The sequence below is a fragment of the Dermochelys coriacea genome, chromosome 1 (assembly GCF_009764565.3).
Source record: "Dermochelys coriacea isolate rDerCor1 chromosome 1, rDerCor1.pri.v4, whole genome shotgun sequence".
Classification (NCBI taxonomy): Eukaryota; Metazoa; Chordata; order Testudines; family Dermochelyidae; genus Dermochelys; species Dermochelys coriacea.
Window position 1 is genome coordinate 219,012,387 of NC_050068.2, and position 20,800 is coordinate 219,033,186.

Consider the following 20,800-nt stretch of genomic DNA (forward strand, 5'->3'; position numbering starts at 1 on the left):
GCTTGGAAAATGTGTGAACTGAGGACCAGGTTGCAGCCCTGCACATTTCTGCCATCAGAATGTCCTTAAGAAGGGCTATAAAAGTGGATGGAACCATGGTGGAGTTGGCTGTCACCCTGGGGATGGGGGGAGCACTCCAGCTGCCTCGTAGTAGACTATAATGCAACATGAAACCCACTTCAATAGTCTCTGTGTGGAAATCCACTTTCCATTCATTATTTCAGAGAAGACAAGCAGCCTGGGAGAAATCCTAAAGATTCTTGTCTTGTCCAGATAGAAGGCAAATGCCCTCAGAACACGTAAGGTGAAGAGGCTGGCTGCTTCTCTCGAGGAGTGAGGTTTGGGGAAAAACACTGGAAAACAGATATCTTGATTGATATGAAAATCTGATGACACCTTTGGTAGAAACTAAGGATGAGGGTGCAGCATGATTTTTTCATGGTAGAAGGTACTATATGGCAAGTAAGCCATGGGCACCCCAAAGGCTCCCACCCTTATAGTTGAGGTGCTGGTTTCCTTGAATAAAGTCTTAAGGGAGAGAGAAAGGAACAAACAGGTGATCCTAAGCTTGAACAGGGGGTTCCTTAAGGTGTTGAGGACCAAACTGAGGTCCCAAGGAGGTGTGGGGTTTTGGATATGAGGAAACAAATTAGATAAACCCTTATGGAATCTGGCTGTGGTATGATGGGTGAAGACTAAAAGGCCCTCAATAGACAAATGGAAGGTTGTAATGGCTGCCAGGTGCACTTTAACAGAGCTCATTGATAGTCCCCGTGTTTTCAATTCCAAGAGGTAATCGAGGATTCTCAAGAGAGGAGCTCCAGAAGCGTACACAGAGTGACAGGAACATCAGGAAAGGCAGCATTTCCACTTTTGCAAGTAAGTTTTTTTTGTATGGTAGGCTTCCTACTATTTAGAAGTACAAACAGAATCTCAGCCGAGCAGTCAAATTATAAATTCAAGAACCATTGAGGAGCCAGACCTTGAGGTTCAGAGATATGGGCTGGGGAGGTTCATGATGCCTAATTTTTGTGTCAGAAGGTCCAAGCTAAGTGGGAGGCATCAAGGCAATGTTACAGAAAGGTGAAGAAGATCTGAGTACCAGATTTGTCTGGGCCAAGAAGGTGCTATTAAGATGAAACTGTTCCTGCTCAGTTTGAGTAATGTTTTGAAGATGAGCAGCATTGGAAGATTGGCACAGAGGAGAGCACAGGAGCAGGGAACTTGGGCGGGTGTCTCCTAAACACTGCAGCCTCATCCTCCCGGGAACAGAAGATTTGGCATTTTGTATTGTTTGGGGTTGCAAACAGATTTACTACGGTGAGGCTCGATGCTTTGCAGATGCTGTGAAAGATCAGGTTGTTGAGCTCCCATTTGTGGTCCTGACAGAAGTTTCTGCTATGATGTTCTGGAGGCCTGGCATGTAAACCGTGAAGAACTCTGTGTGGTGGGCAATGTACCAGTTCCTATTGTTTTAGGGACTCTGCGCATAAAGACTAAGATCTTGCTCTCCCTTTTCGATTTATACAGCACATCACTGCCCTGTGGCCTATCATTACTCTGACATGATGGTCCTGCATGTCTTGGAGAAAGTGCTGGCACCCGTAATGAACTGCTTTTAGTTCTGAGATGTTGATATGAAGCAACGTTTCCTGTTGGGATCACTTGCACTGTGCAGTTGAACTATGTAGGTGAGTCTCCTAGCCTAGAGGAGAGGAATCTGTTGTGATAATGCATGTTGGTGGTGGGTCTGAGAATGGGACTCCCACACAGACCATCAGGGGGTCTCTCCACCAGCTGAGGGAGTGTAGTACCCATGGGAGTAGGGAAACTCATTTGGCAAGGCTGTGTCTGTTTGGCATGTACATGGTTTTGAGACAGACTTGAAGACGACAGAGATGTAATCTCATGTGTGGTGTAATAAATATCAAGGCCAACATGTGACCTAGGAGCTGGAGGCCGGTTCTTACTATTGTCTGAGGACTCTGCTGTGAAAGAATGTAGGTGTTCAGATTCCTGAGGTTTAAAATTGACTTCCAGCCTCCATTTCTTTTGGGAAATGGGAAATATTTGAAATAAAACTCTCTTCCCAAAAATTTTACGGTAAACCAGTTCTATAGCCTCCTGATGCAGAAGGGATCAAGTCTCTTGCTTTAAAAGATCCTCATGAGAGGGGTCCCTGAAGAGGGAGGCAGGTTGAAGTATTTGTGTTCAGAGAGTCTGGGGCATCTTCTGGGTACACCACAAGCGGCGTAAAATGGTATAGGGAAGGCCCTTGTACTGAAATCTCAGAGTCTGAGGTGTCATCCCCGGAGTCCAAAGGCAGGGCTCTCATTATTGGTGCCAGGGTCAGTTCTGGGGGGCCAAGAAGGTGCCAGAGGAAGCAGAGGATGGGTGAATACCAGGAGCCCAGCTCCTGCTGTCAGATGGAAGGAGGTGGTAAGTGGGGGACATAATAGTACCAATGGGGAGCTTTTCTCTGTGCTCTTTTAGAGGGAAGACTCCGATTCCTCTCAGATGAGCAGATCCTCCTGTGAGAAGAACCTGGAGGATGCCAAAGGACTAAAGTAATAGCCAATCGGGACCAGGGGTGGTACTGGAGCTTTAGCTGCGGATGGGAAGGAAGTTGGAGTTGACAACGCTGCTGAAGTGGCAGCAGAAATGGTATCTCTGTGCTCCAAGTGCATGCGAACCAAGGATGATGGTACCAGAGAGAGCAGAGGCTTGAAAGGATTCCACGTTATTCTGAGAGGGTGTCTGTACCAATGCCTTAGACTTTCTTGAATCTTTAGATTCAAATGAGTCTTGATGCCTGGATGGTGCCTCTCAGCACTGTTCGCTGGCAGGTTGATCTTGGGATGTCTGCCTAGACAGTACTGATGCCTTGGTCCCGATGTCTGTTGGAGCCTCGGAGGAGTTTCAAGGACTTTCTTTTAAACCCAGTGCACTTGGACGGGATGTGAGAGTGTCCAAGCCACCTGAGACAGTCGAATGCCTGTTGCTCCAGGGGAAAAATCTACTGCAGGTCTGCCAAGGAATCAGTCCTGGAGAATGGGAAGGGTAAAAGTGAGGAACCCCCCTTGAGCAGAAACTTGTGCAAAATTAGAAGAAGACAACGACAACCAAATACTGAAAGAGAATACAGTAAATAAAACATGAAAAAAGCTTCTAAGAGGCAGTCTGTTTCAAGGTGCAGCTGGTTGACATGGATTCGGAATGGCGGGTCCACTCCTTTACATTCCCTGGTTCTGGAGCACGAGGTTGTGCAGTGCACCGGCATGGACCACAGATGCTGCTGATTCAAATCTCCGGTCAGGAGCACAGGGATGCGCACAAATCCCACAGTGGAACACCCATAGGGACATATACTCGAAGAAGTGCATAACATTAAAACATGAATAAGTTACAGAGCTGTTGTACAGTACATTATAAGCCTTACAGTCCAGGTAGTAGCTCATATATTGGAAGAAGAGCTTTGACCATAATAATAATCAGTGTTTCAATGCATCTGATGACATTTACTGTGGCTTTAGCTTGAGGTGATAGAAGATTCATTAATGCAAAAAAAAAAAAAAAACCCCAAAAACCCCATCCCTTCTTGAGAATGTAAATTGTCTGTTATGTTAATGCGGTTGGTGCCATTACAAAGAGAATGCCAATAATCCTTCAGCATATGCAAGCAAACGTGCAATGCTCCCAGCTCATTAAGCTAGCAAGGCATCTCTCTCTCGGCTAGCCCTGCATTCGCAGTCGGGTGACTCTGAGGCAGAGTTTATGTAATAGCCAAGGCTAGCACTAGATGACTTGGGGTGCTCTGCTGCTGCTGCCTGGCAGAGCTGAGGTCATGCCCTTAAAGGGTAGAACACATAAAGCTGTTTCGACTAGTTAGGAGCGGGCAGCTTGGCCAGATATGCTGTTCCACCCCAAACCACACAGTGTTCAGCCCTGGGTGCTGCTGGTGTAGGGCGACGATGCCCTGAAACAGATAGATTCTCTGAAGCTCTCCTTGATTGTGGGGCATGTCTGGGCTGGAGCCACTTTGGTGCAGTAGCTCTCAGAAGCAGATCTGACCCATCACTGATAGAAGTGTGCACTATATCTTTGGGAGGGGTGACACAGCTCTCACACCACAACAGCAGGTGGCTCTGGTAGGCACTACAGAGGACAGTCATTAATTACCACAATCTGGCCCTCTGGTTTGTTTGTGCTAAATCATTTTTCAGCATGTGTCTCGGTAAAGTCCGTTAGTATCCATTCACATGCTGCACACTTGGTCTCCAGTTGCCTTACCTAGCTCTCTTAGCTTGTCCACAACTGCTTCCTTCCTTAATATTGTAACTTCTAAGGTATCCCATGAAGAAGGGGAGACCTTTTACAATATTAATCCACATCTTTCCCATACTTTGAGCTCATCTATCCATAGATTACAAAGCCAGAAGGTACCACTATGATCATCTAGTCTGACCTTCTTCGCAACCCAGGCCATAGTTGTTCTTTGAATTAATTCCTGTTTGAACTAGAGCATGTCTTTTAGAAACACATCCAATTTGATTTAAAAATTGCCAGCGACAGAGAAGCCACTGCAGCCCTTGGTAAATTGTGCCAATGATTAAAAATGCACACCATATTTTTAATCTGAATTGGTCTAATTTCAATTTCCAGCCACTGGATCTTGTTATACTTTTGTCTGCTAGATTGAAGAGCCCATTATCACATTTTTGTTCTGTATGTAGGTGCTTATAAACAGTGTTCAAATCACTCTTTTAACCTCTTTGATAAGATAAATAGGTTGAGCTCCTTGAGTCTATCACTAAAAGGCATGTTTTCCAATTCTTTAATCATTCTTGTGGATCTTCTCTGAACCCTCTTCAATTTATCAACATTTTTCTTGAATTGTGGGCACCAGAACTAGACACAGCATTCCAGCAGTGGTTACACCAGTGCCTAATACAGGCATCACATAACCTCCCTACCCCTACTTGATATTTCCTTGTTTATACATCCAAGATCATATTTGCTCTTTTGGCCACAATGTCAATTATCGACCATGACCCCTCACCCAAGTCTTTTTCAGAGTCACTGCTTCCCAAGATTGATTTCCCATTGTGTTGTTCCAAGGTGTATGACTTTACATTTGGTTTGATTGCACCCACCACTTTTACCAGTACCCCAAGTGTATTTATTACAGTGTGGTTACCCTGCCTCTCTACTGGGAGGCTCACACCTGGCCACATGAACGACTCACACCTGGCCACATGAACTGTCAGGTGTATTGTCCCCACCAGCTCTCTGAAGCTGGATCTCTCCTTGCTTCCAGGAAATGGGTGAAGGGTCTCCCCCACACAGCATCCTGGGGATACTGTGAATGTCCTGCTGCTGGAGGTTCCTGGCTCAGTGCTGTTTTGGGGGTGGGTGGAAAGGGCTAGAGCAGGATACCGCTGACCCCGAGGAAGGAGGAGGAGGGAGATTGTTTTGCTAGACAGAGGGACAGGGCCATGATACTGGCTCTGGTCTCTGCACTCAACAATATCTTCAGGGCTGAGAGGCCTCTCTTCCTATGAACACCGCAGTGATCCAAACACTGGAGAGGATGGTTTGTAGGTAAACCATGCTGTGATGGGGTATTAAAATCTCACATTGGACCCAAAGGGTTAAAAGGCTACACCCCTGCCCCCTCCAGCCCTGCCAGGAATGCTCCAGCTGGAGGAGTGGGTCAAAAGAAGCTCAGAAGCCAGGCAAAGGGTGGTGGACAGGCTGCAAAACAGAGGAAGCCAGACGAACGGTTGAGCCTGCGAGGGGACCACAGAGCAGGTAAGACCCACAGGCAGAGCCTTCTCATACCACCACCCCCTTTGAGAACCTTCAGGGCCCTGATCCTTTGGCCTCATTTGGTTGTAAGGTGGTTGAGTGTTTGGACTATAGGGGATACACCCTGAAGTGCAGGGATCTATAGGTAGGAAGTAACCCAGGGAAGCAACTTAGACTCCTAGGGCAGACCCTGCTGCTGATGTGCACAGGGCCCTGGGCTGTGAATTGGTGGAGTGAGTGGCTCCCGGTCCCCCTTCCACACCGCTTCAAGTGCCTAGATCCAAATGTGGGTGGAAAGCTAAAGATCCCCAGTTTAAGGTCAGGAACAGGTACTTCTACCACCTTGTCAGAGAGGCCTGGGGCCAGAAGTTGGGTGCTCTAACCACAGGCCACCCAACCCTCTGAGCTCCCTATCACACATGCAGTTTCTCTGCCCACCCGTCCTGGGGGATTATTACATCCAGGCCTTTAGAGCTCAGGAGCCAGCTTCCACTGCTGGTCACATGAAGACCATCCAGCAGCACATTTGTCATGCAAAGGGGGCAGAGCAGTGCTCTGTGGTATCATCAGAGACTGTTACTCTGATTGTCTCTTGCTGCCTCTACCACCCATTCCATAAAGAATTTAAACTGGTGTGTTAACTGTAAAGAAGATAGGACTCTGGAGAAAATCAATTTATCTGTGAAAAGGATCTGATAGTCCTTAAATCCCGAAGATTATAAATGCCTCCAGGTGCTCAGGCAAAGTTTTAGCACTTTCACCCTTCCCCATAACACTATGAAAGTTTCCATGGCCAAAGGGATAAGACTGCATATAATATGACAACTGGAGTGCACATTTACTCCAAGAAAACTTCTACACTTCGGAATGCATGGATAATTTTTGTACTTTAGGCTGGCTTAGTGCCTTTAAGCAAATGCCAGCCATGCAAATAAAAGTACAGTTGATGGACGTACCCTGTACTCCACACCAAAAATGCATAATAGCATGTAACAACTTTTTCAACGGACTGCAGTTTCTATATGTACCAGACTGTCCTGTAGCAGAAATACGTTGAGCACAACTGAGGTAAGGAAGGGAAACATTTTTTAAAAATTGACCTTTTCTTGAAATCATAGAAATCAGTGATTACTGTGAAAGATGTAAATGGGCTCTAGTGCCCCCGGCACACCCTACACATGGGTGTGTAAGGAAGGCATTCACAGTGGGCTTATCTTGGAACCTTAGTGGGCAATACTAGAAGCACAAGCTCTGGCCTGATGAGGAGCATGTTATTGCATATAATATCATTACGAGTTGCCTGGGAGATGCCAGGAGGTGTTTGAGCAAAAATGATACACAGTGGACACTGAAGCTGCACAGCAATGCTTAGCTGCTACATAGCACTTTTCATCCCTAGATTTCAAAGCATTATGTAAAGGTGGGTAAATATCATTAGCCCCATTTTATAGATGGAAAAACTGAGGTGCAGACAAGTTAAGGTCCCAGTCTTCTAATCCTGGGTGCCTCCAGTTCTGGGTGTCCAACTTCAAACACCAAGGATGAATCCTGGCCCTACTAAAGACAATAGGAATTTTGCTTCAGTGGGGTCAGGATTTCATCCCAAGAGCCTGATTTTTCAAAATTGCAGAGCACAAACAATTCCAACTGTTGCTCAGAGCAGACAGTGTTGAGCACTTCTGAAAATTAGAGTCAGAGAAGGAGTGAGTTGAAAACTCATGAATTTCAAATATTTGGGTGGGGGAGGGATACATATTTCATGAACATCTGCTCAAAAATGTCCCTATTTATTTTAATCATATCTAGTAAAAAAAACCCCTCACACCCATGTAAATCAAGAGTAAGTCCACTGATTACAGTGGTGCTCCCATTAGATTTTAGCAGTGTAAGTGAGAAGAGACCCAGGTCCCATAAGTCAGAAAGTTGCATGGGTGTAAAACTGGTGTAAGTGTGAGACTCCAGTCCAACAGGCACCTAAAGAACTTTATGTGCACCTGCTCTAGTACCTAAGTGGAAGGTAGGTGCAGAAGTGACTTTCAAATGTAGGAATGGTGTGATAAGCATCTGCAGGACCTCTATGAAACCAGCATTAGCTGCACCCAAACTCTGAGCATTGTGGGTGGGTCCAAGGGACAAAGTGGGATTTTCAGTATGGATGGGGGGGCATGGGAGAGCAGTGCTTGGCTAGACCTGGGCACCCTGAATTTTGGCATGATCAGGAGATGCATAAGGCACAACTGGAGGAGGAAGCTTAATGATAGGCAATGTGTGTCAGGCACCCAGTGGGTTGGGGAGACAGAGAAGAGACACAGGCAGGGTTTGGATGGAGGAAGGAAGCAGGAGGCTAGCTGGCCACAGGAAGGAGGGTTGGGTTAGGGACGAAGGAAGATTGGGGAGTTCTACAGTCCTGAGGCAGCTGTGAGAGAGCGCATGCTCTTCACCCTCTACCAGTGCATAGCAGTTATGGTTGTGTTTCCTGGGGCTCACCGAGCTGGAGGCCAAGCATAGAAGCACAGACTCCATCCACTAGGATGGCATCCAAACCCTCTGTGGTGAGCTCAAGGACAACCTAGATACCAGGAGCCAGCAGAACCTATAAACTATCTGCGGCTGAGAATGTCACCATGGTCCTGGGCATCACGGCAACTGGCCTTTTTGCAGTTAACAATTGACCAGACTATGGCCATCAGCCAGACTGTGCTTTCTAATGGTAACAAGCTGCTCCAATTACCATCGTAAGCTGATGCTCACTTTCCTGTCTCGTGAATTTTTTTGTTTCACGTCACAGCTAAACCCCATTTATCTCCTTTATTCTTCTTTTATTGTTGGAGGAGGCAGTTTCCACTCCTGCTAACACACTGAGCTGCCAGTCATCATGCAGCCACTAATATTTCCTTATCCCAAAGCCATTAGCCATGTCTTGACAAATTACAAATTTGGATAAGCCTTGTTTTTTAAATAGATACTGCTGGTAAAAAAAATACTATGGACTTAACTGGGCAGAAAATTGGGGTGTTGAGAGAAATGATTTGCAGCTGTAGCACCAAAAAGATGAAATGACAAAAGTTTTGGCGGTAAAGCTCTTAAGCTGCAGTCCGTTAGTGATTTTTCAAGAAAGTCCCAATCCTATGAAACACAATGTAGGCCACTTTGGGAAGACACAGATTATCTGGGGAAAATCTGATCACTGAACCAAGGAGGGAGAGCTTAATTTCTGCTTTGATTGAGAGCTCTGCCTTCCCCACACTGGCAGGCTACTCCTGCCTTAAACTCAAAGTCAGTGCAAAGGGACCCTGGCTGATTTTATTCTACTAGGTCTCAGCATTGCAAGTGTTTCCCACTGAAGAGCTGGGCATCCCAGATGAATAAATGAAAGGGACAGCACAAAAGAAAAGGGGACTTGAAGGACATCCCTCAGGGAAGGGAACAGGCAGGAATAGAATTGGTTAGTTAAGACCCACCAATTGTCCCCATGTACCATGACCAATATGTTTCAAATTTAGGTGCCCCAAATCAGAAACCTAAATTCCATATACAGTGTCACCTAAGTAAGAAGACTATTTTTAAAAGTTGTTGGAACATCTGGAAATCAAGTCACTTTTAATAGATATTTAAAAATATATTTACGAGCCTAATGTTAGGAACCTACACATGAATATTTTGACCTACATGTTTCGAATGAAAGACTGGAAATGCAAAATATATATTAAAAACACAAACAAACAAAGAAGCATAAAAATCAAAGTGTGTAGCAATTTCTTTTCCCCACACATCTGTCAAAGTGATATGTCTCCATGGACCTGTCTTAGCCTCTCCATCCCCATGTCAAATAGCAGATTGCTTCTAAGACAAGGAAACAAAATGAGACTGCACTGGAACAGATGTGCCATAAATCTATTTAGGGCTGGTAGTGTCCCCACAAAATGAGACAGTGCTTCGGCAGAGAAATGAGGAATAGCATATGTTACTACATCAGACACGTTGCCAGCAACTAGTACAGGAGCACACTTTTGCTTTACTTACAGTACAATCAGCACAGAAAAATATCTATTTGTTGTTAATATTGAGCTGCTTTTATTGATAGTTTTCAAAATACTGTACTCTGGTGAGTAATTAGCATTATCCCCATTTCCCAGAGAGGGGAAACTGAGGCACAGAGCTGTGACATACTCAACACTGCATAGTGAATTGGTGGCAAACCTGAGATTTTCCCATCTGCAAGTCCAATGCCCAATCCACCAGACCATGCTCTCAACCCTTAAAGTCCTTTAGAATTTAACAGAGATGAAACCATTAAAATTCTTTAGAAACTGCTGTACTAACCTACTGATTTTAATAGAGTGAAGAGCCATACTATAGCAGGGATATAATGTCTATTCAATAAAATTCCATAGGATTTTTGATAAGGGAAATTTTTACCATCCAGGGACTAAAAAAACAATTTCTATTTCACTGAAATGAAATAAAATGTACTTATGGGACTTAGTTCTGATTTAAATTCTATGCCTTTATTCACTGAAAGATTATAGTACCACAGAGAACAGCATAACAATCAGTCAAATATGGCAAGAAACAGGCACAGTAAGATACATTGGGATTTTTTGACGAGGCAAAAGTTGGCGTAACAGCTGTTATACTGAAGTTCTGTACTCTGCTATTAACTTAATGCAGCATTTTTACATTACTCTAACTGATGGACTGTTTACATTACAATTTCAAACAAACTGATAATGTGTATTTTATAAAAGTACAATATGGCAAAAGTGCTTTTCCTCCACTAAATTTTATGTCTGACTGGAGGGCATATTTGTGTCCACTGCTTTAAACTGTATACAAGTTTGAGGCTTAGTTCTTTATATTGTTTAATATCCTCTCCAGCTGTACCTTTGATTGTGCAGCACCTTTCTGAGAGCTAGTGAGACTTTATCTAACACGAAATGAAAGCCACTGTGCAAAGTGACATTTTCCACTTTGAATTTTTTTTAAAGCAGTCAGTTAATATCCTGATGAATTCTGCACCACCTTTACACAAAAACTACTTTATCAACAGAAAAGCTACTTGCTGTCTGTAAGGAGGTGATGTTCACAATTTGGCCTGGACAGAATATACTCACATTTTATAAAGTACAAATTTAGGCCTCAATCCTACAATTGACAGTCTGCCCACATGATGTCAGATCCCAGATCTGAGTCTTACCTCCTTCCTGGAAGGTAACTTTATGGGTAACAAATATCAGTGAAAAACATACTTCAATCTATGCTGCTTTCATCCCCAAATTGGCTGTTCATGGGGTTTGCCCTGCAGATCTCATCTGTCCCAGCCACTCGTTCCTTCTATGTGAGGGAGAGGCTCCAACCCATCTTATATTTCTTGAATGGAACTAACTGGACCTCTTGTAACCTCAGAATGACTCAGTAAAAACACCTTGTCAGATATATGTACGGTCCAAGCATCTGACTCAAGATAATGCAGCAGAAAAGCCCTGGAATCTGTCACCGTTATGCCACCTTTCATTAGTCCTTCATTTGCAGCTGTCACATTATTTAGCATGGATAACATGAACAGTAGCCTACGACATAGAGGAAGGCTGCTTGAGTATCTGTTTGCACTGCTATAAAAAAAACCTAACCGGTTCTACTTACCATTGCAACAAACATACAGCTTCTCAGCCTAGCCCTTCCTATCATTTCTCATTCAGTATCAAGATGTTGGCTCCCACCGCCATCCTGAGCCCAGGATACCAGCCTCAATTGCCCACTTGTTAAATTTTCAAACAAGCACCTTTGTGTGTTCTCCCATGCTGCCCCTCATGTTTGGAGGCGCTCCCCAGAAACATCCACAGAACTACCTCCTCCTCCTCTTCCTCCTTCAAAACCCTCCTTAAACCTCTTCTTTGCTGGGATGACTATAAGAAACTTTACAACAGTTTATCAGTTTACAACAGTTTAGGCTGCAGGTATGCTGAGATCACTTCCTGTCATGCTGACCAGCATTGTCTCATTGTGTCCTTGTACTCCCCCATTGGTCTGTCTTTACCTGTTATCTCTTGTCTAATACTGACGTTGTAAGCTCTTTGGGGCAGAGATAGGGGTTTTTTGGTTCTGCATTTGTATTGTGCCTAGCATAATGGGTTTCTGGTCCGCGACTAGAGTGTCTAGGCCCTATGGTAATACAAATAATACAAAAATAGTAAGTTCAAGTAAAGTAATGGGTTGTATCAATAAAGTTTTATCTCAAGCAGGTTAAAAATAAAAGTAATAGGGATTATTCAGCTGGTTGTGGGTGGAGGTGCACACACAGGATCACCAAATATGTCATAAATGACCCTTTACTTGAAATGCATGCATTGCCTCCCGCCTTTCCCTAACCTATGCCGTTTGGCAGTCCTAGCCTCAAACAGAAGGTTACTGGTGGTAATCTATAAAACAAGGAGGTGGGAACTAGCAAACAATTGCTGGTAAAAACCTGGCAGCTGAGTTAAGGAGACAGACTGTGATTTGAAAGACGCCAAACATAACTTGGGCTATGACTACACTACATCATTTACAGAGGCGCAGCTGCACCGATGCCGCTGTAGTGCTTCTGGTGAAGACGCTCTAAGCCTATGGGAGAGAGCTCTCCCATCAGCTCAATAACTCCTGCCTCCTCGAGAGGTGGTAGCTATGTCAACGGGAGAAGCTCTCCTGTCGACATAGCGCTGTCTACACCGGCACTTAGGTCGGTGTAACTTATGTTGCTCAGCGGTTGTGGCTTATTCACACTCCTGAGCGATGTAAGTTATACTGAAGTAATTTGTAGTGTAGACATAACCTCAGTGAAGTAGCAGGTCCATAGAATATAGCTAGCTGGAATGACTGTGTTACAGAGGCATATAAGGCTATGAGAATCTGAAAATCATTAATATTACACACAAAACAACATATATAAAGTTGTCCTTAAATAAAGTATCTTTTCTTACAGTTTATCTTAAAACAAGTCTCAGAGGTATCGCTGGCAATAGAAAAATGATTATTCTTACACGTATTTAAGTACTAGTAACCAAGTGTCAAGTAACACACCCAAGTGTAATTTGTGAAACTGCATCTACTTTGGGTTCACTTGTATTTTGCAAAACTGTTGAATCTCTCATAAAATTACAAGTGTATTTTTTAAATTATATATAAAGAACTAGGGGTTTCCTTCTATTTTGCAACTGCATAATCAAGAACTAACTATGTGGCAGCAGAATCATTTGTTACTGAAAGAATTTCACTGTCCTGAAAGAGAGAATCGGAAAGAAAATTGATTGCACCTCTAGCCATCTGTTCCATCTAGGCACCCATTCCAGCTATCTAATCATGTACCCATCCTGTGCTCATCAAAGTGGTTTCTGAGCAATTTGGCAATTACAGCAAAGTGACAGCAATTCAGCTTTGTTTTTAATGCTATTTCTTTTTATTTATTCTTCATAACTATAAGGTTCGTTAGCAGAACAACCCTTATACCTAAGTGGAGTTAATATAATGCATCTTATTCTGATGACAGACAACAGTTGAATGATGTAGTGTAGTATTTCAGAATCTTTGGAAAAAGAGATTTTTCTCCTCTGAATCAGGATCCCTAAGCTGTGCACAAAATCTCCTCTTTTATCAGTTAGGTTTGTGCTGGTAGTCTGCAAAAAAGCAGTAAAGCTAAAAGTTGTAACGGAGGCACTTCAGATAAATATGGAACAGCAACAAGAGGCAATGCAAAAGCGGATACGCTCCCACTGTTGCCTCCTACTCAAAATCTTCCCAGAGGCCCTACATTATAATTGAACATACTTCTAAATCAGAGGTTCTCAAACTTCACTGCACCACGACCCCCTTCTGATAACAAGAATTACTACAGGTCCCCAGTTGGCGGGGCCGAAGCCTGAGCCCAAGCCCCACCACCCCGGGCGGGAGGCCAAAGCCCAAGGGCTTCAGCCCGAGGCAGGGGGCCTCTAACCCAGGGGTCTCAAACTCAAATGACCACAAGGACCACAAGAGGACTAGTACATTGGCCCAAGGGCCGCATCACAGACACCCCCCCCCGCTGCCCCTGGCCCTGCCCCCACTCCACCCCTTCCATGAGGCCCCGCCCCTGCCCTGCCTCTTCCCACCCCTTCCCTGTCCCCATTCCAACTCTTTCCCCGAAGTCCCCACCCCAACTCTGCCCCCTCCCTGCCCCCAGGGGGTGCAGGAGGAGTGCGGGGTGTGGTGGGGGCTCAGGGCAGGGGGTTGGGGTGCAGAAGGGAGGGTGGGGTGTGGCAGAGGGTTGGGGTGCAGGCAGGGGGCTTAGGGCAGGGGGTTGGGGTTACCTAGAGTGGCCCCGGGGTGGCAGCTCCCTGCCTGCCGGCCCCGGCCCCAGCCCCACTCCGCTCAGCAGCCAGAGCCATGTCCCTGCGGCCCAGGGGAGGGAGGGGTGTGGGCGAGGGCACAGGGCTCCGTGCGCTGCTTTTGCCACTCCTCCAGGTACCTCCCCCGAAGCTCCCATTGGCTGCGGTTCCCCGTGTCCGGCCAATGGGAACTGCGGGGGGCGGTGCCTGGAAGCCAGGGCAACGCACGGAGCCCTCTGCCCCTCCCCCCGGGCCGCAGGGACGTTGTGCCGGCCGCCTCGGGATTCGGCCCACGGGCTGTAGTTTGCTCACCCCTGGCCTGGAGTTGGGCCGGGGGGGGAGCACGGCCCGCAGGAAATGCGGCCCACGTGTTTGAGACCCCTGCTCTAACCTGAGCCCCTCCACCCAGGGCTGAAGCCCTCAGGCTTCGGCCCCAAGCCCCAGAAAGTCTAAGCCAGCCCTGGCGCCCCCACTCAAACAAGGTCGTGACTCACTTTGGGGTCCCGACCCACAGTCTGAGAACCATTGTTCTAAATCAAATCTAGCTGAAATGCAGCCAGTCTACTCATCTAGTATCCTCTGCTGGGCTATCCCTGGTGCAGCTCTGGCAGCAGGGCCAGTCTATTACCCTCTGTCTGACACAAAAGGTGCTGTGACTGCAATGCAGCTTCAGTTGGACCTGGAGGGAGGGGGAGACAGACACAGACTGGGGAAAAAAAACCCCAAAAAACTAAACAGCAAAAAGTTGACATTGTTATGAAATATAAAAAAATCCCTCCATTTCCAAAAATAAAGTTAGTTGCTCAAGTTACATTATCCTACAGTCATGAAGATATTTCTGTTAAACTAAGAATATCTGGGATGACTATGTAGAGGATGCCCTGTTACTGCACGATGCAGATTGTGGAGCTACAAAAGAATGTTTTTACAAACATACTGCATAAAAGTAGTAACACTTTAAAAAAAAAAATCTTGTCCAAAAAAACCAATAGAAAATATTTTTTTCTCTTCTCAGTTAAGAATTATTTCAAGGTAGATTGAAAAGTGTCTCAGGCAGTGACCTTGCTAAAATTCATCTCAATTTAAGGCATATCAACATGAACAGAGAAGGAGGCTATAAATATGGCCCATTAAGCATGCACAGGTAATACTGACACTGATACACGTTGAAATGTTGCTTCTCTAAATTGTGCATTAAGGCAAAGAGAGTGGAGACTTTTAGTCTTCAGTAAGAGTCCATTTTAATTCTTCTGTGTAGACAGCAGGTAAAAATCATCCCACCGCTCTGTGTTTAAAACAAAACAAAAATAGATTAGTGCACCACGTCAGTAGTGGATGGGAAACACTAATGCATTTTAGAAGATCTAATCCAATTTCCTTGAACCAAAAGAAATTTTTTAAAAGACCTTTTTATTTGCATAGTAATCAAATTTCCATTCAGTCAGATATGGATTTTGTTTTTCCATTAATACTGTATTGACAAACAGAACTCTAAAATGTCAACAACAACGATTCCTTATACAGAACAAAACGAGCTCTTATGATGCCTGATTTCTATGTCTGCCACAGGGGTGGACTTTAGGCCCAAGCTCACTGCACATCCAGGGGCCCTTCTTCCTGCTGCCAGACAATTGATGGCTCTGGTAAGGTACTGCTTGTTGACCTGCACCCCTGCAAGGTGCCGAGCACATCCTGGGAGGCTCTGAAAGCTACCACTCCCACTGAAGTCAATGCATCTCATCCTGCTGCCACTGTGAAGTCAGTGTGAGTGTCCCCATTGATTTTAGTGGGGGCAGCATTAGGGCTAACAGCTCAGTATCTCAGACCAGATTCATTGACCATCTGCTCTCCCAGCTCTCTTAGACCCCTGTTCCCTTCTCAGCTTCTTCCCATTCATCTGCACTCAGGACTGACACACACTGTGCTGGAAACCAGTCCTTCCCCCCTATACTTTGCTCACTGCACTCTGCTTCGGATCAGCCTTTGCCGTTGCTTGGCAGCTGGGGGATATTGTTGGTGTACGGAGGTCAGGAGTCCAGTCACAGGTAAAATGAGGCTGGATGGTGTCCTGCCTGTCCTACTTTGCCCAAAACACAGGTGCTGTCCTGCCCCCAATTTGCATGTCAGCTATTTCCTTTCAAAGTGGGACAAGAGAAGCACCAACCACCTAATCCTCGTCCCTCAACGTACGATTTCCGTTGGTGTTGGGAGTGGGGTGGGGGGGGGGAAGCTTACGGGATCAGGCCCTGTCAAGGAGAGCCAGGTTGACAGATTTCTCAAAGACAGCATCTGTGTCCTGACTGGAGTCCTTGGCATCCATCTCCTCCGCTGTTTTTTTCTTACCTTTGTCTTGTTTGTTACAGTAGGTTAATTTCTGGCAGCTATTTTTCCAGGCTCCAGCATGTTAACATCACCGTTCTATTTATAGTTCCCTGTGCTGCCACTTGGTAATGAAAATATATTTTCACGACTTATATGCAGTTCTCTGGCTTTCTCCTCCCCCCCACCCCCCCCGACCCTATTGCTTATTTCTTGGATGACTGAGACTTTTCATGCTGCCAGGCAAAATTAGATGAGAAGAAGAGTATTTCCAAGTTGAAAATGATTTAACCATCCCCCAAACCAGTCTCATTTAAATTTATGAGATCAATCTAATTGTTCCTTGAGCGCTGACCATATTATCAGAACTCTGGATATCTCCAGAGATGTAGATTAATAAAGAACCGCAGAGATTAGGCAAAAAAAAATCCCATTTCAAATCCAGATCTTGCTTGTGCTTTGACAGAACATATACAGAAGCCTAACCATAGCTAGGTTAGGCAGCTGGAACGTCATTCAGAGGAAAGTAGACACAGAATCTTGGTCTTGGAGCTTGGCAAAGGTGCAAATGATCTTTTATGCTTCAATGCATATCTGAGCTGTAAATCAGCCCAATGCAGAGGACCCAGTTCAGGCCACACCCACCACTTAAACCCATGTGGCCAAATTCTGATCCTGCTGACACTGATGACCTTGAGAATGGGACCTTGTGCTAAAGCACAAATGTGGGTCCCAGCACCTTTTCTCTGTAGCTAGGCCAGGCATAGGGCAGATGTGGGGGAGACGGGTGAGGAGTCTTCTTCCTCAGATTATGGGGCAGTTGAGGAGATGCTCCACAAAAGTGGCTTCGGTCTGATGGTCATGGTAGCCACCGTTGGGCCTTATGCAGTCCTCTGTGGGGCAAAGGACCAGAGGACCTGAACTGGGTGGGACTCTCTGGCCAGCCCATGCCTCGACCCTGCAGCGATGAGCACTGTGCTGAGCATGAAGTTTGCTCCTCTGGCATGGCTCACCCTCCCATTCCCCCCCTTCGCAACAGGACTCCATTACTCCCACTGCATGTGGCCAAGATCTCTACCCCATTATGCAGCACTTCAGTGATGTGGGGGCCCTGAAGTGGCTGCCTCTGCTCTGGGGCAAATTTCATCTTGAATGCTAGAGAATCTCAGCGAGTTTGCTCATTTGCTAAAGCAGGGCATTCGCCCTTTGAATGTGCATGTGGATCTGCTGTCACGTCCATTTTCTGCCTCAGCTGCTGTTACTAATAAGGCTTTGATGCACTGGGTCACATCTTGACTTAATTGCAGTCAGACTCTCTTGGCAGGTCATTTAAACAGAACATCTCCATGAAGCTGAAGCAGGTGCTTGTTTTCCAGGTCCGTGACAGGGGGGGCGGGGGCTGCAAAAGCTCTACAACCAATTCACAGACAAGACAGCTTATTACTAGTTTGACAGTGCAGAGTAAACACATAGGGCTTGATTCTCATTTACACCAAAGCCACTTTATACAGCTCTAGGAGTGGAAAGGGCCTTAGAGTGAGTGTAAATGTCATTTACTCCCCCTTTAAGGTCTCTCTGCGCTGTAGAGCAGCCTTTGTGTATACGAAAATCAGGCCCACAAACCTGAAAGCGCTGCTGGACTGCACGCAGAGGCTCGGCTCTAAACAGAAATAACAAAAAGACCTTTTTGTTGCAGGAGAGAGTTCAGACTGAGGTCCAGTCCTGGCAATCAGAGATGGCTCCACACACCCCGGGGTTGAAAAATGGCACACAACTGATTACTGCTGGTGCCATGGCTTCATTATTATTTGTATTGCAATGGCATCTACATGCTCCAGTGAAGGAGCAGGGGCCCATTGGGCTAGGCCCAGTACACACACATATAAGAGCTCACAATCTACATCTATGATGAGAGATGACAGGTGGATATAGCAAAGAGATGGGGAATACAAGTTAACAATGAGATGGCCATAATCTGATCCAGAGACCATTCAAATCAATGGAAAGACTCCAATTTACTTCAGTGGGCTTCGGATCTGTCCCCTCATGCACAGAAATCACCTTTGCATCTTTGGATGGGGAATGCCCCTTTTTTAGTTTTGCTTCCTCTCGAGGTCACTTCCAGTCCTATGATTCTGTGATGCCTGTTACCATCATGTATTACACATGCCCTGTGCCAAAGGCATCTGTGATACCTGCTGGGGATCCGACCACCTTGTCTGCTGCCTGACTCATTTTAAAACAACACCTTTATTGGCTCATTTTAAGTTCTGTAATTATCTGTGTGCAGGTCAGATTCCATGATGCTTTGGGGACTAGTCAGGATCTGACTCTCGTGCTGCCTGACTTTAACGGGTTATCACACTTTAATGAGCTCATCCATGCTGCTCTGTGGGCTGCTGAGTAAACAGGAACTGGGTGAGGATGTACTGCTTTCGAGATCAATTTTTGCAACTGAAAAAGGCAAAACCTGAAATTGTTCTCAAAACCTCAACTGCTTGAACTTCGAAGTCCATCTACCTCTTGTGTTATCAGCAACAATCAAAAGCACATTTGACGTGTGGCACTGTTTCTACTTGCAAGCAAAGAGGAAAGTTAATGCCAGAGGTGGGTTGAGCAATTATTATGTCACGTTTTTTTATACTAGGTAATGGTGCCCAATACGTGCCATAAGATGCTCGAGCCATCAGAGGCATTTTCGGGGAGGAAGTACCGTCTAACTGTTAGAGCAAGGATGATGAAGGGGAAGTTGAGCTAGAGGGAGAGAAGGCAGGCCGTTAGGAAGTTCTGAAGTGGTGGCGGTGGCAATAACAGCAGCGGTAGTGCAGTGGGAGTGGGACTGTGCAAACCACAACATCAGTCCAGGTTTGTTAACTACTTGTGACCCTTGGCTAATGTTCATGAACATATTAGAACAGAACATAAGAACGGCCATACTGGATCAGACCAATGGTTCATCTAGCCCAGTATCCTGTCTTCTGACAGTGGCGAATGCCAGGTGCCCCAGAGGGAATGAACAGAACAGGTAATCCTCAAGTGATCCATCTCCTGTTGCCCATTCCCAGCTTCTGGAAAACAAAGATTAGGGACGCCATTCCTGCCCATCCTGGCTAATAGCCATTGATGGACCTATCCTCCAGGAACTCTAGTTCTTTTTTGAACCCTATTCTAGTCTTGGCCTTCACAACATCCTCTGGCAAGGAGTTCCACAGGTTGACTGTGCGTTATGTGAAGAAATATTTCCTTTTGTTTGTTTTAAACCTGAAGCCTATTAAGCCTGGACTCCCCCTGCTTTTGAAGGGGGTCACTGGGAGTCTTTCCATTAACTTCAATATCCTATGTGAGTGTTTGTCTCTGTCCTATGAAGAATGCATTGCGCCGATAAGAATATGTGTCATTTGGAACAGGATAACTTTGATTCCTCTGGGCTTCCACTGGCTGAACTCCTTCTCCAGTCATATAAAATGCATCTTTAATATGCAGTCTTACCCTTTGCAGGTAGATTTAAGGTTCCCAATTCAGAAAACTCCCATCCCAACACAAGAGTTTCAGTACAAATTCTTCTTTAAATACCTCACTTTTTCCCTTTCCTCCTCTGAGTTTTATGTATGATTCCTAAACACATTTCTAGTATCCCTGCCCAACTGATCAAGATCAATCAGTAGGATACAACACTTAAAATTATCTGAAAAATATCAAGACATTATATTTATATTACTACTGACATTTCCAACTGGACCATGTCACTAAGGATGATTACAGGCCTTATTATTATTATTTACTCCCACTTTAAGGCCCCTTTATCCTGGCCAGAGGGGTGTGAAGGAGCCTTAGTGTTAATAAGAATCAAGCCTTATGGCAATTGCATGTAAAAGAAAAATTAAACTCATAGTAAAAGTTAGACAATTCCAGAAAATCTATTCCAGTTCTACTGACATCAAAAACATCATCAAATTAGTTCTGCTGGTAATTGAAGAGATTTTTTTCTTTGTTTAGGGCCTGATCCTGCAATGAGGAATCCTTACTTAAAAGAGTACAGTGGCCTTAAACGTTTGTAGGAACATAAAGTTGTATCCAGACCCCACTGAAGTTAATGGGTATTTTGATGCTGACTTCAATGGGATCAGGATTTCTCCCATTTGAACTGCCATACAAAATAAGCCCAATATTCTGTTGCTGACAGTAATTCCAAGGAAGATACAAGAAACTGTGAAATGGACAATTAAGGAATAACCAGCCCATAGGGAAAATTTATAAGCATGAAGGTTTATATCCCTTGTAATTTATTTTATCCTGTCTAATGTAATGGTGGTTCTTCTCATTATCTGTATAAA

At 45.1% G+C, this 20,800-nt stretch overlaps 1 protein-coding gene and 1 long non-coding RNA gene across 6 annotated transcripts in view; one reads left to right on the top strand and one right to left on the bottom strand.

Annotated features, from left to right (window-relative positions):
- The first annotated feature begins 798 nt into the window (after positions 1-798).
- Positions 799-19,253, top strand: LOC122460211. Its single transcript, XR_006281358.1, has 3 exons — positions 799-879; positions 5,681-5,811; positions 19,114-19,253. It is a non-coding gene; the product is annotated as an uncharacterized LOC122460211 (long non-coding RNA).
- Positions 9,634-20,800, bottom strand: part of TSPAN11 (tetraspanin 11) — a 168,881-nt gene continuing 157,714 nt past the window's right edge. For 4 of the 5 annotated variants that reach the window (XM_038388169.2, XM_038388168.2, XM_038388141.2 and 1 more), the window contains one exon: positions 14,307-15,432. Coding sequence is in view for 2 of the 5 variants with exons in the window: in XM_038388168.2 (XP_038244096.1) it covers positions 15,373-15,432 (60 nt within the window). In the remaining 3 variants the exon portion in view is untranslated. Of the gene's footprint in view, positions 15,433-20,800 lie in introns of all 5 variants that reach the window. The other variant, XM_043514580.1, reaches the window with a different exon arrangement.